The 17,566-nt window shown below is 43.9% G+C and overlaps 2 protein-coding genes across 13 annotated transcripts in view; one reads left to right on the forward strand and one right to left on the reverse strand.

Moving 5' to 3' along the window:
* CTNNA2 (catenin alpha 2) overlaps positions 1–17,566 on the reverse strand; it is a 1,073,854-nt gene that overhangs the window by 336,342 nt on the left and 719,946 nt on the right. The window lies entirely within an intron of this gene.
* Positions 13,301–16,243, forward strand: LRRTM1 (leucine rich repeat transmembrane neuronal 1). Of its 3 annotated transcripts, none has more exons than XM_073896855.1 (2): positions 13,301–14,151; positions 14,253–16,243. In XM_073896855.1, exon 2 carries the CDS (start codon positions 14,312–14,314, stop codon positions 15,878–15,880), a length of 1,569 nt encoding a protein of 522 aa, XP_073752956.1. In that variant the 5' UTR covers positions 13,301–14,151; positions 14,253–14,311; the 3' UTR covers positions 15,881–16,243. The 3 variants fall into 3 exon arrangements, with proteins under 3 accessions (XP_073752956.1, XP_073752957.1, XP_025724096.1); XM_073896856.1 differs by having other exon boundaries at positions 13,301–13,999; XM_025868311.2 differs by having other exon boundaries at positions 13,302–13,995.

A 17,566-nucleotide genomic window follows, 5' to 3' on the forward strand; every position in this document is an offset into this window, starting at 1 on the left:
CCTCCCATCCAACTTCCATTCTCTATATAAAGAAAGAAGGTACCCAAAACGATCACAGAGCTAGTAAATGGCAAAATCAGAATTTAAACATGGATATCCCAACTCTATGTTCAGGTCACTCCACTATACCAGAATTATGATCTGGATTTTGCTCTTGAGAAATTTCAACCTAGCAGATATAAGGGGTGGGGGAGGGAGGGGAGAGGAAGTTCAGAAACAACTAGAGAGCAACTTAAAACAGTATTTAACAAAACACTTAATTTTTAGAGAAGTAAGAGTTCAAAGAAGGAATGGATTAATATGGACTTCTGGGAGTGTGATTCCCCACTAGCGAATAGACTCTCTGAAGAATGGACTACTACCCCAAATATTTTCTATGCCCTAGCACTTAGTACAAGTAATGAAACAGAGTAAGTATCCACTGTATGGTTTTTGAATGGATGGGTGACAATATGGATTTGTGGATGGGTAAGCAAACAGTCTAGAGAATGAAAGCCCTTGTAAAGGAAGTGGGATGTAATAGGGGTCAGAGTCAGAAGGACAGTGTGGAGGTTAGAGAATATTAAAATGAGCGCTATTTACTTAGAGGCTGTTGAAAACACAACCTGTCTGAAGCAGAAACCATTTACTAGGATGTAGTATATATCTGATGATGTATTTGAACATTGACATCTCAGCAAAATGCAGCTGATCATTGCCTATTCCCATGACTTCACTGGGTTATGTTTAGATTGGTGTTGTAAATGCAGGGAGAGTTTGAGGAACTTGTTAATGAATCCAGACTCCCACATACAAAATGAGATTTCTGAATGTGTGTGGTCGTTGGTACTCTGTTCTGTTCTTTTTCTATGCAAACAGCAACAGATGGAAGGAATGGGGCGGGAGGAGTGGGAATCCAGGAGGAAAGTTTAAGTTGCCCCATCTTCTCTCTTGCTGGGTCTACTATGGATGAACTCTAGGGAAAAAGAAGACCCTAGAAAACTCAGGTTTGGTGTTCACCAAGTCAAAAGGCTGAATGACATCCAGCTCTTTTAGTTGCTCCAACGGAGAATCTAGGGAATATAGAAAAATCACTAATGACTAATACCAGCTGTGTTAAGGTTAATGGCTTAGGTTTTCTGTGCCTGGATTTCCTCATGTATGTTGGGAAAACAGTATAATCCCAGAGAACTTTAACAAATGAATGGAATTAATATATTAATGTGCTTTACTTTAGCGCCTGAGATAGAACTGTCACTCTATAAGGTTTGGTGGAGCTGATGAGATGCTGTTGAACATTTATGCAGATTTATAAAAAGTGCATTGACCTTTGAAGAAAGCATAGTTTATGTTCAAAATCCTCCTCATATTTTCAACCCCATCTCACTCAATGCAGCATACTAGCCATTTACAATCCGATGAAAATAGGCTTGTTTTGGCCTTAGGACCTTGCCACTTGCTGTTCCTTCTGCTTGGAAAGCATATCTCATGGAATTTGAAATGGCTGACTGTTATCATTCAGTTTCAAGTCCGATGTCACCTTCTCAAGAAAGTCTTGCCTAGCTTTAGACGAAAGCAGGCCCCTCCCCTCAATTTCTCTCTTCCACCTGGTTCCATTTTAACTTTCCCTAGCGTATTAGTACCTAAAAATTATCCAATTTATCTGTTTGCTTACAAGGTTACTCGGTCTCATCACTGTAGCCCTATACTTAGAATACGCCTATAGGTTAAATGCTCAACAGATATTTAACTAGTGACTGGTGGACTGACTGACAAGAACAGGACTCCAAAGCACATATATTTAAGACAGCATTAATTACAGCTTCAAAGAAAAAGTTATCCCATTCGAAAAAGGGAATACTCAAAGCAAATTTCACACAGAATGACAGCATTATGCTTTAATGCAAAATGTCTTCTTGTTGTTGCTTTCCTCCTCCTCTTTTTTTCCCCTCCAGTCTTGAGGTCAAAGCAAACCAGAGGAGGGCACCAGAAGTTGCAAACAGGTTCTTCCTCTTAGAAGAAAGCCAAAAGTTGAGAAAAGCTAGAAGTCTTTTAGATGTTACTTGTTTGTCCTCAGCCTGGTAAAATACACTTTTATTGTTGAAAGCTTAGGCTCTCCTCCCTCCTGTTCCCCCTCACTTCTGGGGCTGAAGTGAACAGAACCCAACAAGCTATGATATTCTTGTATTTCCTATAAGTTGACACCAGTGGTCTGCACACACTAGATTCTTCCTAAGTTCTGCTGGTCTCATTTACTTGTACAAAGGCCGAAAGAGGACCTAAGGACTCATGCACATTCTAGAGATATTTAACTTATGGTCTAATGGTTGGAAAGTCAATCTTTCAATCTTTAGAAAACCAAGGGCCAGTTAGCAACTGTTCAGGAATGTAAAAGGTCGGTTTAAGTAAGGATGTGCCTCACAGTTTCTACGTTAAAAATTGTTCTAACATCTAAATGGTGCTTCCTATTAAATACAACATTCTTTAATATTTATGTACTGTTATTTTAATTTTAAATTTCCATTTTTATAGGCAAAGGACAGTTGAGCGGAAAAATGTTATACCTTCTCTCTCTCTAGCTATTCATGCTGTGAAGCAACCTGTTTCACTGTTTAAACCTATGTTTGTTCTGTTTCAATTGTGCAGAAAGAAACAGTTCTGGCACCTTTAAAAAATCAAAGATCTATCACTCAACAGGAGAACATAGCAACTAGCAAAGGGAATTATGAGGAATAGTGAAAAGATACCACGCTCCTAAAACCCTATCAGACTTATGATTCAGCTGGGGTTCTTGCAAAATTGTCAATTCTAATTCAGCATATCTAAGGTGGAACCTACCATTCTACCTTTCTAACAAGCGCTGTGTGATGCCTGTGCTTCTGGGCCTTGGTGCTTATGGTCCATAGTGTTTGGGCCATATGGCTTGAGAAATAAAATTGTTTTAGAGCATTTAGTACTTACAGAGAGAGTAAACATTAATCCACTGACGCTTTATTTAACCTGTAAAAACCACCATAAGTTCTTCCCCTCCTATCCAGAAAAGGAGCCTAATCCTCCACTCTTTGAGTCAGGCTGATCATGTGATTAGCTTTAGCCAACAAACAACAGCAATTTGCAGGAAGACAAGACTTGAAGGATGTGGGTCCCATGGCGTTATGGTTAGCACTCTGGACTCTGAAATGTACTTGCATACTGGGACTTGCTCTTTCCTGCCTCTCTTGGAATCCTGTAGTCACCACATAACTGCACCTGAGCTAGCCTATTGGAGGACAAAAGGCCGTGTGGAAGAGAACTGAGGGGTCCCTGGCTGCAGTGAGTGAGTGAGTCAGTCAGTGGGACCCCAGCCAACAGTGTGCCAATCTCCATCTCTGTGAGTGAAGGCATCGTAGTTGCCTAGTCTCCAGCTAATTGTCCATCTGATCATAGACATTTGAGTGAGCACAGTCAAGCCATCCCATACAGAAGATCTCTGGGGCCAACACACAGAATCAGGAAGTACATAAAATAATTGTTGGTTTAACCAGCAAGCTTTTTGTTTGTTGTTTCTGTTTTTATGCAGTCTCTGAAGTAGGAACAGGTACTTAAAGAAGGAGCAGTAAGAGCTTAAGTTTAGAGATGCATGATACCATTGTGCTTAAGATTCTTTTTTTTTTTTTTTTGAAGATTTTATTTATTTGACAGAGACATAGCAAGAGAGGGAACACAAGCAGGGGGAGTGGGGGAGGGAGTAGCAGGCTTCCCACTGAGTGGGGAGCCCAATGTGGGGATCAATCCCAGGACTGGACCCTGGGACCATGACCTGAGCTGAAGGCAGATGCTCAACCACTGAGCCACCCAGGCACCCCTGTGCTTAAGATTCTTTTTCCTTCTTGTCTTCAGTCTAAGTGATATATCTTTGGCCTTATATAATAGAAATTGAGATAAGTAGTTATTACAATAGCATTTGTACTACTTCTCTATTTTTATAATTTAATTTATTTTTTTTTTTTTATTTTACTATGTTAAATACTTCTACTTAGAAGTGAAATCACTTTGTCCAGGTCATATCGCTTATAAATGGTGGAATACTTTTCAGCCTGATATAGCATCAGAAATTTCAAGTTTTTTCAGTAAGTTATTCAATGTCTCAGATTCTTCTGCTAAAACGCAAATATAGGACTGCATTCTGAAGGACATGATCTCCAGTCATCACCCTGTTTCTTGTTTGAGAAGGTAATATAAGGTCCATCCGCAAAGGAACAATCTTACACTGATGTGAGATGCCAATGACAAACTCTCTTGGGAGAAGGATACACTCCACCTCAGCCAGCCAATGACATAGTCCCTAGACAAACAGGACCACGGCCGCACTTTTCCTTTGCAGGTTTACTCATTGTTGGGCACTCTCCCCCTAGCATCAGTAACCCTTGACCATCTGGGCTCCTCTTGAATCCTGTCAATGTCAGCCATGTTTTAATGACACTGTCATGGCCATGTCTATATATTAAAGGCTGCTCGCTACGGACTATACAGCATTTCTCAATTTTTTAAACTAACCCTCCTATTGAGGCAATTTCTACCTCTTCTGCTCCCTCTCATTCTTTTATGTTGAGAACATTATTTTAAAAGAAGCTTTGCAAACTAGTATTCCACAAGTTGAATACGGCCTGCAATATCACTTGCTTACTAATATAATGTGATTTTTAAAAATTAGAGTTTAATAGACTTTAAGCAAAACATGTACTTTGCAGGTAGCCTGGGACCTGCCATTCCCTGTCATCCAGCTGCTTCCCACACCCACATTGCCTTACTAGATTGCAGAGACTTCTGATGGTGCAGCAGCTTGTAGGCTAATCTCTCTCCCTGGGGGTTTGCACCTACCACCAACACTCTAACCACCAAATATCTCCCAGAGATGCCATGATCTCTATGTCCCGCTGTAACCTGTTTCTATTTTCAACTGCTTACTCTTAGCTCCAAATGTTAGCTTGCTTCCACATCTTATTCTTCCTTGCTTTCCATTTACCCTAGATTAACCCATTCTATTGAAATCATCTTAAATTAATTCTCTGAAAAACTACCATTTACATGATTGTCAATCCCACTACAAAACCATTATTGTACCTGGCCTGCCCCATACATCTCTGATGTTAATAGAGTAAGTCCCACTTGGGCTAACAATATCTCACTTGGGCAGATGTGGTAGCCTCCCAACTGTTCTCCTTCCTCCCAGTATCTGTTTCCCTGCCCTTCACGTTCAAGGCCATCACTTATTGTACCCACATTCTAGAAATCATAATCCAGGTTGAAAGTCTTCCTAGTCTGGTTCTAAGCTAACATTCCAGTCTCATCTCTCCTCATACATGTGCTCCCAACATCCTATGCATCTCAGAAGCCCTTGTAGTTTTTCCACAGATTTTGCCTACCTAACTGGAGTGGCCTCCATCCTTCCATCTAGTCAACTCCTCCTCCTCTTCTCCCAGCTCCTCTGGCTGATCTCGCTTAACTAGTTGGAGAAATCTCTCCAACCACAGCTCTTATTTACATCTCTGCCACAGCACAAATCAAATTGTTTCACTACCCATCACCTGCAACCCAGATCTGAGAACAGTGGAGGCAGGGACTACATTTTATCGAATTCTGTATCTCATCAGCTAAACCTCCATTTGACTTAAAAGAAAAACAAATAAGAACAGCAACAGACATTTATGTTAAATAACTAAAAGGCATTCTCAAGGTGTCTGTGGGAGATTAAGAAGTAGTAACACAGAATGGGAGATGACATTTAAATAAAGACATAAATGCAACCAAATGAGCAGGTAAATTTAGCACTGAAAGCTCATTGCTTATGGATGGTGGGAGATTTCCTACACAAAACAGATCTTTGTAAGGATGCCATGTATAAATGCCATTAATCTGTGTGAATTCAACACAAAAGTTGGGTTAATATTTTGTGCCTATGTGTCAGTGTACTTTAGAGGCTATTTATATTTGCTCAGATTTCATTGGCTATTGATTAGGCAAGAATTCGAACCAGTTCATAAACTCTATTCACCAAGAATCTCTACGAACCCAGAACTGTGCCAGACTACATTCAGAAGAGAATGTGCATGTGTATCAGTGCTAGGTGGCTATTCCTCCGCTCTTCATATATGGTCTCTCATATCTGATCTTCTTCTGTACCTCTGGAAGTAGATATTAGAGGGTCCTAAAAGCAGGAACATAACAAGTCTATTCTTAGGAAGTTTTGTTTTATCTGCAAGGACAAAATTAGCAACATCTGGAAAATTCTATAAAACAAGATAATTAAATGTCAAGATGTATCAGAGAAAGAACTTACTACAGAATTAAATTGGTTTCATTATTTGTGGCTAGGATGAGGAGGTAAGACTTGCTAATACCAAGCAGAAGAATGGTGTTGTCCAGCTATCTTAATAAATTCTGAGGACCTGAAAAAAAAAAAAAAAGTTCTTTCACCAGTGTCCTACTATAGCACTTGAAATTCAAACCTTAGAATCTCTCTTTGGTAGGGAGAGAGCCAAGTTAGAGTCAGTTGTTCCTGTGGACTGCAATTAAATAGATGTTTCCAAAGCTGTCCTAGCACATTCGTTTGGTGTTAAGAGGTGTCCTAAATAATTGGGTGAAACCAAGAAAAACAAGATTTCTTGTGATTGAAATAAAGAGTGTATTCTCACAGAACAGAGCACAGTCTGGTGCATTTCAAAAATATGTTTAAACATTCTTATCCCAACATGAGCATTTTAAGTAACACTGCAGTAAACTATTTTCAGACATTAACACCTTTATGAAAATAATTTGGCTGCACAGCTACTTAATAAGATGTGAGAATGAAATGCTCAAGAACTCCCAAAAGAAACACCCAAGCCCCCAAAGCCCACCCCTCCATCTGAAGCGGGAATGGACTCTATGGGAAGGAGTGGAGAAACGAGAATGGGAAGGAAGGATCGTTCCAAGGCGGGGAGAACATTCAGATAGAGATCTCAGTCAGTGCCTGAGCAAGGTGAAGGAGAGGGGAGAAAAAGGTGTTTCTGTTTGTGATGTGGTGGAGTTTCTCAAGGAGAAGAGAAAGCAGCAAAAGAGCTCTTGAGGATGAAATGTGTACAACCTTTCAGGGAGACAATATGGCATTATGTACAGGAAGTCTTTTTAAAGTCCCCACCCTTTGAACACCAATTTTAGAGTTAAAATTTAAGGACACAGTTGTCCAAACAAGCAAAGGAACATGTCCTAGTTTGTTCAGGCTGCTATATAACAAACTCCCTTAGACCGAGTGGCTTAAAGAATGAACATTTATTTCTCACAGTTTGGAGGTTTGGAAGTCTAAAATCAAGGTGCGTGCAGATTCAGTTTCTGGGGAGAGCCTGCCTCCTAGTTCATAGATAACCTTCTTGCTTTCCTCACGTGCCAGAAGAGGCCAGAGAACTCTCTGGGGTCTCTTTGATCAGGGCTCTAATCCCATTCATGAGGGCTCCACCCACATGATCTAGTCTCCCCCACGGGCCCTACCTCCAAATAGCATTACCCCTGGGATCGGGTTTCAAAATATGAATTTTAGGGGGATCTAAGCATTCAATCTACTACAGTATATGTATGAGAATGTTCATTTTATATGAGCCATTTTATAATAGCTATGAAACAAAACTAAGTAATTGGTAAACAAGAGGGGATGGAAAGAGAAATAAAATAGAATGTTTTGTAGCATTGAAGATGATCCTATTGATTTGTATTCTTGACGTGGAAAAATATCACAATGGAAAAAAGTTACAAAGGAATATGTGTAATGTGATCAGATTATTAGAATATATGTGTGAAAAAGACAAACTCTAAAAGATTACATGCCCAAAACTTAATAGTTGATTTCTGGGTGTTGAAATTTCGGAGACAATCTTCATTTTAATTTTCAGGTTTTTTTTGTTTTTTTTTCAATTTTCACTTTTCTATAATAAAAAGGTAAAACTAAAATGTCCATGAGAAATACATGCAGACTGGCAGTGACAGGAAAACTGAGGGGTCAAGCAAGCAAGAAGATACCTAAAGCTAGCACATACAAGGGCTCTGTACTTCCTGCTGTTCCAGTGATAAAACCAAACCTTATTAAGAACCTACTAAGTACCAGGTACGACAGACACAGACTTTTCATTCTATGTGTTTGAAATCAAGATTCAGAAGGGGGTTTTTGTCCAAATTCTACCAACAGTCATGCACAATCAATTAACATCACTGACCCTACAATTCCACAGTTATAAAACTAGGGAATTGGTGACCCCTGGGTTCCTTTTTCAGGTTAGAATTTGTGAGTGCTTCAGTAGAATGCTTCTCAAAATTTAATTTTAACCTACAGCCTATGGTAAAATGCAGATGTGATTCAGTGGGCGTTGGAAGACATCTGATTCCACCTGTCTAACATGCTCCAAGGCTGTGAGTCCCAGGCTTACACTTTTATGTTGCAAGACACTAATATAAACCATCTCTCTGAATTTCCCCAAGACTCCTTTAAAATAGCCATCCTTAGTCCTATTACATCGATAATGGAGTGACCTATCCAGGATCAAATGGATAGAAAATGGCAAAGCAGGGACCCCAATCAAGATCCTTTTATTCTAGTCTCCAAGACCTTTAATGTTCCATTCAGTTTTAAAATACTATAATTAGAAGTTACTGCCACACTCATACAAAGGGAACAGGACCAGGCATCGGATTGGTAAAGACAAGCTGCTAATGGAGTTCAAAAGAATGAAAGATCACTTTACAAGGGAATCTGTTAAGAACTCATAGAAGAAATTACATCAACCTTGAAGGACAGCTAGAACGAAGGTAGGCAGAGATTGAGAGAGGATACAATAGTTAGGTATAATACCACACGATCAGAACATATGGCAGTGCAGAATGAACCTGCAGAGAAGGGCCCCACGTAACAGAACAGGCCTCTTGAACTAAGACAGGTATTTATTACAAGAGTCAAAGATGACTCTAAGGTGTTGGACTTTAGAGACTAACAGAATAGAGCAAACTCAAATTTTCAGTATGGCATTGGAAGCCCTTTACCAACTTCCTTCCTGTTCTCAACACAGAGGTTCCTCTTGTCCCTGTTTACCTTCTTCTCCCCCACACCCCAAGAAATTGAGCCACTCAAAAAGATGTAAGCATTCCAGTTCCCACACTTGTACTTATGCCTTTATGATGCCCACCCCTCCTGATATAGGTGCACCTATATCTTGAGTCCATAAGTTCCTTCATAAGATTTACCTCCATCAGTGAAGCCTTTAAGCACTGGTCCCATTTGATCGCTCAGTTCTTCTCATTTGTATGCTCTAGAGACATTTGTTCTCAAGCACTGGGCAATATATAAATATTATTGGCAAAGTCCCTCAGTGTCTGCTTCTCCTTCCTACTAAAAGTTCCCGGAGGAAAGCACTGAGTCACTGCATTTCTTGGGTTTACCCCCATTACTCACATCATGCACTGAACATGGTAGGTATTTCCTCAGTGCGATCTGTACTACTACCTAGTTTTAAGAAGAGGACAAAGGTCTATAAGAAAAAAAATACCTCCCCTCTTTAATTTGTTTCTCCTAAGTAGAACTCCTGAGAGAAGCCTTAGGGCCCTCACCTTTGGCCCCATGTGCATCTTCAGAGGCATTCTATAAAATGCCAGTTTATACTGTGTGCCCACAGAAACAAGAGAGTTAATTCTCTCCTTTTGAAATTGTGACTCCCACCCTCCTCGCCTTCCTCTAAATGTTTCCTTTTAAAGAAAGCCATGGTTCACTGCTACTGAAAATTAAAGACAACAGCATAAAGATCAAGGTCCAAGCTGGTGCCGGCGATGACAGAACATTAAAATCACCACTCAAATTTCTCTTTCCTTGAACACTGCCAAAGACTACTAATGGAAAGCCAATCCCCAGAATGCATGCTCATTTCAGATGTTCTTCACTTGCAGCTCTTGGTTCACAAACCATTTGGACTACAATGAACATTTCCCATGAAATGGGAAAGACATATCCCTTCAAAATTGTATGTGACTACCCCCCCAAGCCCACTCCTCACCTCCCCCTCCCATCGCAGCATGAAGTACCAAGAAAAAGCAGGAGGGTTTATTAGGCAAAGGTTAATTTGTAAGGTTTAGCAGAGGAGAAATTAATCACTCCCTCCTCCAAGCTATACTCTGGTCTCTCCAGCTATCTCAAGCTTGTTCTTCTCCCTCCTCTTAATTCCAGATTGTGTTTTGGCAATCAGATTGGACCCCAGAGTTCCTTCCATTTTCTGAATCCACATTTTCAAGACTCTCCTCCTTTCTGACTTCAGTTCCCAATTGCATGTTGGCGTGATGGCTCGGGGTGGTTTTCTTGACATCTGACTACAGTACTCTGGTGGTTCAGCCAGACAGGGATAAGCTCATTCCCCATACGAATGTGGAAAATGTTAAGGGTGTTTTCAGAGCATGTAAAGTATCTCTCATCAGCAACCACCACCGAAGGAGATGACATTTTGCCAACAGAAACCTGTGGTTCGCCCAAGTATATACACAATTGCTACATTATAACCCGAATCAAATGTTCTCACAAGACACTTAAAGAGAGAGAAAAGACCAGACATGAGGAAGGAGAGAACTTTAGGGGAGTTCTTTTCATTTTTACTTGCTAGTGTATTGGACCCTGAGAAGCATGAAATTAAAACTCTCAAAAAACAGCCTATATCAACTTGCTGTGGTGACTCAAAAGTTGTCGTTTCTCAACTTTGCTGAAACACTTGATTCATGTTGTTCTTGTTTAACCTAATTTGCATTGATTTAATCAGTGCTGGTATGCTTTAAATACATAATAAATTGGGATTCTGCAACTTAGATGACTTAGAATAGCTAAATTTCAATAAAGCTCATTTCAATCTGTTAATGTATACAGTTCTGCCAAGGGGTTTAAAAGCATAGAAAAGATGCAAACTTGCCACATTAGAGGTGGGAAAGGTTTAAAGATACCATCCAGATGAAATGATTTGCAGGATAATAATGTGAAAAGCAATATATATATCTTAATTACAACCTAGACATATCTTCTACATTTTGAGTAGCATACTTAGAAGAAAACTCACATATAAATGCAGTGAATTTAATTTTATTCTCTTTCCTCCTTGCCAACACTGAACTCTTTTCTGCCTCTCTGTACCAGCTCTACAAATCAAGTGACATCCAAAGTGGGACCTCTTCTTGCCCATTTGGCAGGCTCCATCACCACTTTGCCAAGCCGCCTGCATTAGGAGGATTTTCTTCCTAGCAGCCGTGGGGATTGGGTGGCTTAGACTCACAGTGCTTGCTGAATGGTTGGCCAATGTTTACTCCTGCCTGCCCCCGCCTCCCCCACCACCCTTTAGAGTTTATGGCTCAATCAGCCAGGCTGCTGTCAGGAATAATTGTGTTGGCAAGAGGGGAAAACACTTGATGGTGAAATTGTTTGTCTGTTAAAGTGTTCCGCAGCACCTTGCAGGTGCCAGGAGGAAAACTGCAGGTGCCCAGTCCAGAGTCAGGTAGGAGGCTAGAGTGACAGGCAACCATCAGGAATGGCAAGGGAAGAACACCACTTGGGTGTGGGACAGCAAAAAACCCACCTGTGGGGTAACAAGCTGTGAGACCTTGGGTAATGGCCTGATAACTCTGTGCCTCAGTCTCAGGTGCAAAATTAAGGGGCTTGATTTTCTAACGTCTCTTCTAGCTCCTAGATGACATGTGATGTATAGAATGTCTCGGATTTGTTTTCCTTCCAATTAAATAATATTTCTTGGAGATAAAGAACCAGGGCAGAGCAAAGATGGATAAAAAAATGTAATAATCCATGCCCCTGTTCATAGGACTTTTCCTGAAAAGTACCACCAGTCTTTGGTGACTTTGAACTCCCCTGGCTGGTGCCTTCGGCTTGGATGCTAAAGGCCAATCCAGTAACTTGTCCAAAGTCAATCCAGCCTGGGAGCTTTGGTAATCCACTGCCTTCTTATCAAAATGAGTACCACTACAGATAATGCCCACTTACTTTCAATTCCTGAGAGGCAGAGATGATAGGAATTCAAAGAGAGGAGCTGGAGATTCACATTTGATTCCCCCTACCACCTCCTTGGGCATCTCTGTCAAGAAGCTAGGCTTGCCCACACTCACTTCCAGAAGGGTTTCCCTCTGCCATCTCTGAGGATTTTTTTCTTTTTTTTTTTTTAAACAAATGACCAACAGGTTCCTGACAGGGTCTGCCATACAGACCCTCTCCAAGCTGGTTGGTTGGAACGAGAGAGAGAGAGCTCATTATAAGAACCCCATCTACAGATGATTGTGAATGGAAATAATCAGGCAAAGACTTCTTCTCTTCATGCTTAGAAGACACAGTTTAGCAACAGTCTCAAAGTTTAATTAGGGTTATGTGTATGGAGGGGGGTAGGCTTTGTTATGGTTTAAACTACCCTTTCTCTGCTTATTCTCTAGCATATTCTCCTAGAGGGTACCAAAGGGTGCTGTAATCACCATGTGCAGCATGTTGAGGTCAGCCCTCCTGGGTGTCATACAGCAGAATCTTTTTTTTTTTTTTTTAAGATTTTATTTATTTATTCATTTGAGAGAGCGAGAATGAGAAAGAGAGAGAGCACATGAGAGGGGGGAGGGTCAGAGAGAGAAGCAGACTCCCTGCTGAGCAGGGAGTCCGATGTGGGACTCCATGCCGGGACTCCAGGATCATGACCTGAGCCGAAGGCAGTCGCTTAACCAACTGAGCCACCTAGGCGCCCCTACAGCAGAATCTTTCTTTAATCCACTTGGGACCTTATAGATATCTAGGGGGAATGGTCAAGTCCCCGCAGGATCTCAGGCAAGACTCCCTGCACACAGACATACGTTTCTGACACACTGGTCTCATACCACCAAATCGGGATGGCTTTCCAAATCCACTGGGTTTAGAAACCATTTCCCCATCTACCACTAAAAAAGGGCTGGCTGACTGCAGAACTCCAGTGCCTGTAAGGAAAGGGAAAAAAATAAAAATCTTAGCCAAGCCCCCACAATCACTGCTTTACTCTATCTTCTCTCAAGTTGCTTTTCTAAAGCAAAGGACCAAATGTTGATTTCTCTACAGATTCCTACGTGTCTCTTACATGTAGACAGCTTTAAAGGGGGGAGGGGGGAACATCCCCAAAAGGAAAGGGGGAGAGAACAGAATCTTTCAGTTTCCTGCTTGGAAATATCTTGTCGTTGATGATGCTAGTCCACATCTCCATCCCCTCTCCCCCTTTTTTGAAATATGGACAAAAAAGCTGAAAGTGTTTTCCGTTTCATCAAAGAACATATATTACTTTAGTGGCTCGGTAAAATGTTGGTTTTATGCCCACCCCTTTTCAATCTGCCCATGTCTGAGGTGCTCCGGGAAGACGCACAATCGTGAGCAGCTTACGACACTCAGTGAGCAGTAGGTGCCTGTGCAAGCTCGAGCCGCACACTGCCTGGCGGAGGGAAGGAGCCCGGGCGCCGCTCCCCGCTCCCCGCGCCGCCGCCCGCGCCGCCCGCGCCGCCCGCCGCCCGCACCTCCCCGCAAAGCATGAGCGAACCCGCTCTCCGCAGCCGCCCCGGGCGCGAATGGCAGGCGGTCTCCGCGGAGTAAAAGGTGGCGCCGGTCAGTGGTCCTTTCCAATGACGGACATTAACCAGACTGTCAAATCCAGGGGAGTCGTGAGCCCCGAGTTTGGAGTTTTTTTCCCCACAACGTCACAGTCCGAACTGCAGAGGGAAAGGACAGCGGCAGGAAGGCGAAGCCCGGCGCCGGCACGTAGTTGGGAAACTTGCGGGTCCTAGAAGTCGCCTCCCCGCCTCGCCAGCCGCCCTTGCAGCCCAGAGCCGAGCAGCAAAGTGAGACATTGTGCGCCTGCCAGATCCGCCGGCCGCGGACCGGGGCTGCCTCGGAAACACAGAGGGGTCTTCTCTCGCCCTGCATATAATTAGCCTGCACACAAAGGGAGCAGCTGAATGGAGGTTGTCACTCTCTGGAAAAGGGTGGGTAAGACACTTTTTAATTAAATTCTTTCCCGAAGATTTTTTTTTTCCTCCCTTTTCTTTGCTGCAGCATCTAACATGGACCAAATCACCATCTCTTTGATCTTTCCGTGGCTGTGAACTTTCCATGCTGCCCAGCTTTCTGCATGCTTAGAGGTGAACGTGTGGCTTTGGGGAGGGGGGGTCCTTCTTTATTTCAATATATTTATTTGATTTTGCCCTTTTCTCCCCCTCCCTTGGAATAAAATATGATGTAGATTTCTGACCGAGCGCTTCCAATGGACATTCTCCAGCCTCTCTGGAAAGATTCTCGCTAATGGATTTCCTGCTGCTCGGTCTCTGTCTATACTGGCTGCTGAGGAGGCCCTCGGGGGTGGTCTTGTGTCTGCTGGGGGCCTGCTTTCAGATGCTGCCCGCCGCCCCCAGCGGGTGCCCGCAGCTGTGCCGGTGCGAGGGGCGGCTGCTGTACTGCGAGGCGCTCAACCTCACCGAGGCGCCCCACAACCTGTCCGGCCTGCTGGGCTTGTCCCTGCGCTACAACAGCCTCTCGGAGCTGCGCGCCGGCCAGTTCACGGGGTTAATGCAGCTCACGTGGCTCTATCTGGATCACAATCACATCTGCTCCGTGCAGGGGGACGCCTTTCAGAAACTGCGCCGAGTTAAGGAACTCACACTGAGTTCCAACCAGATCACCCAACTGGCCAACACCACCTTCCGGCCCATGCCCAACCTGCGCAGCGTGGACCTCTCGTACAACAAGCTGCAGGCGCTGGCGCCCGACCTCTTCCATGGGCTGCGTAAGCTCACCACGCTGCACATGCGGTCCAACGCTATCCAGTTCGTGCCGGTGCGCATCTTCCAGGACTGCCGCAGCCTCAAGTTTCTTGACATCGGATACAATCAGCTCAAGAGTCTGGCGCGCAACTCTTTCGCCGGCTTGTTCAAGCTCACAGAGCTGCACCTGGAGCACAACGACTTGGTCAAGGTGAACTTCGCCCACTTCCCGCGCCTCATCTCCCTGCACTCTCTCTGCCTGAAGAGGAACAAGGTGGCCATTGTGGTTAGCTCGCTAGACTGGGTTTGGAACCTGGAGAAAATGGACCTGTCGGGCAACGAGATCGAGTACATGGAGCCCCATGTGTTCGAGACCGTGCCGCACCTACAGTCTCTGCAGCTGGACTCCAACCGCCTCTCCTACATCGAGCCCCGGATCCTCAACTCCTGGAAATCGCTGACAAGCATCACCCTGGCCGGGAACCTATGGGACTGTGGGCGCAACGTGTGCGCCCTGGCCTCATGGCTCAGCAGCTTCCAGGGGCGCTACGATGGCAACTTGCAGTGCGCCAGCCCGGAGTACGCGCAGGGCGAGGACGTCCTAGACGCTGTGTACGCCTTCCACCTGTGCGAGGATGGGGCCGAGCCCACCAGCGGCCACCTGCTCTCAGCAGTCACCAACCACAGTGACCTGGGGCTCCCGGCCAGCCCGGCCACCACGCTCGCTGACGGCAGGGAGGGGCAGCTCGACGGCACGCACGAGCCGGCTACTGTGGCGCTCCCGGGCGGCGAGCACGCCGAGAACGCCGTGCAGATCCACAAGGTGGTCACAGGCACCATGGCCCTCATCTTCTCCTTCCTCATTGTGGTCCTGGTGCTCTATGTCTCCTGGAAGTGTTTCCCAGCCAGCCTCAGGCAGCTCAGACAGTGCTTTGTCACGCAGCGCAGGAAGCAAAAGCAGAAACAGACCATGCATCAGATGGCTGCCATGTCTGCCCAGGAATACTACGTTGATTACAAACCCAACCACATTGAAGGAGCCCTGGTGATCATCAATGAGTATGGATCCTGTACCTGCCACCAGCAGCCCGCAAGGGAGTGCGAGGTGTGATTGTCCCAGTCGCTCTCAACCCGTGCGCTACCAAATACGCCTGGGCCCCTGGGGCTACGGCCAGCGCCAGGCTGGGGTCTCTCCTTGTCTGTGCTCTGAGATGCTCCTTGACTGAAACTGTACGGGGATATCTCCCAGAGACTTGACATTTTAGCTTTATTGTGTCTTAAAAACAAAAACGAAATAAAACACAACAAAAACCCCACCCCACAACCTTCAGGACAGTCTATCTTAAATTTCATATGAGAACTCCTTCCTTCCTTTGAAGATCTGTCCATATTCAGGAATCTGAGAGTGTAAAAAGGTACCAATCATTGATTTTTTTTTTTTTTTGTAAACTAAAATGTTTAAAATAAAATAGCATTTACAGTTTTTACAGACTGGTGTAACCTAAATGAACTGTTACCTGTGTTAAAAGAGAAGCAACAGTTAAAATGTCCTTCGTGTGTGTGTGTGTGTGTGTGTGTGTGTGTGTCTGTGTGTGTGTTGGGGAGAGGGGAGAAGGTGCAGTGGCCAGAGAGAAAATCCAGAAATTCAGGAGCATAGCAGTTAGACTCAATTTGAAATATTAAGAAGGACAAATAAAGCTCCTCATGACTAATGACTGGGGGGAAAAGCAAGATCTTTCATATTATTTTTAGGGGAGTGCAATACAATCACTGGAACGCAAGTGAAAGGGAACTGAGGACTGAGCCTCACTGCCCAGCCCTGAAGGCAGAGATCATTACAAATAGCTTTTAAAAAGGCAGTGTCAGACTGCCTGTGTTTGTCCTGTGAACAAGAAACATCTTTGCACTTAATACAACCATCTTTCAAATCAATTCAAAATCTCACCCCCAAATGCCACTAGCTCCTAATTCTCCTATGCCTTTGATTCACCAGAGTGGTAGCATTTGTGCCCTTTGCCGAACTCTCCCAAGTGAAAGAGAGACCCTCAGCTCCTGTTCACTACAATCTGACTGAGGGGAAGAAGGGGAATAAGGCAGAATACAAGTGTTGGCAGATGAAAGCTGTACTTCCCCGGAGCACGTTGCTAAGACTGCAGCAAGCTTGGGCTCTGGGCAGTGACAGCACACTCCTAGTTACTTTGGGGAAGAGTGAGAAAAATCCTACCTCAGGTTGAATGCTTTAGTGGGTAATGACTGATAGCAGGAGACTTTAGGGGCAGACTTGATACAGAAGTGATGGGGGTGGGGTGGGACAGAGGAAGATCACGATGTGTTCCTGTGTTCAAGTATTACAGAGATGGGAATAATTTGTTAGCCCGGAACAGAAAAGCTGCCTCTTTTCAGATTGCCCTTTTGTATAATGTCTGTGTTCCCTGTGTTGTTTTATTTTTTTCTGTATTGGGATCAATGATTGCTTCTTCCCACCCTTCACAGGTTTTCCCGTCCATCATTGAGATTTAGGTTGTTTACTGAACTAAACTAAAGAGTAGTAGCAGTTGGTGGGTGCGGGGCAGGGAAGCAGGGAGGAGTGCTGTGTGTTGGATGAGAGGGGTCGTTCACTCGCTAACACTTTAAGCAAATATATGATGGAAATAAATGGAGATGGAGAGCAGATGGTGAATACTGAACCAATACCCATGCCCAGAAGTCTTTTTCAAACTCAGGTGCTTACCCTTCTGAAAGATTCTACAGCCCGACATGTTTCTTTCTTTTTCTTTTTCCTTCCTTCTTTTCTTTT

This window comes from Callorhinus ursinus, unplaced genomic scaffold, assembly GCF_003265705.2.
Source record: "Callorhinus ursinus isolate GAN/ISIS: 27379988/994484 unplaced genomic scaffold, GSC_fseal_2.0 scaffold10, whole genome shotgun sequence".
Classification (NCBI taxonomy): Eukaryota; Metazoa; Chordata; class Mammalia; order Carnivora; family Otariidae; genus Callorhinus; species Callorhinus ursinus.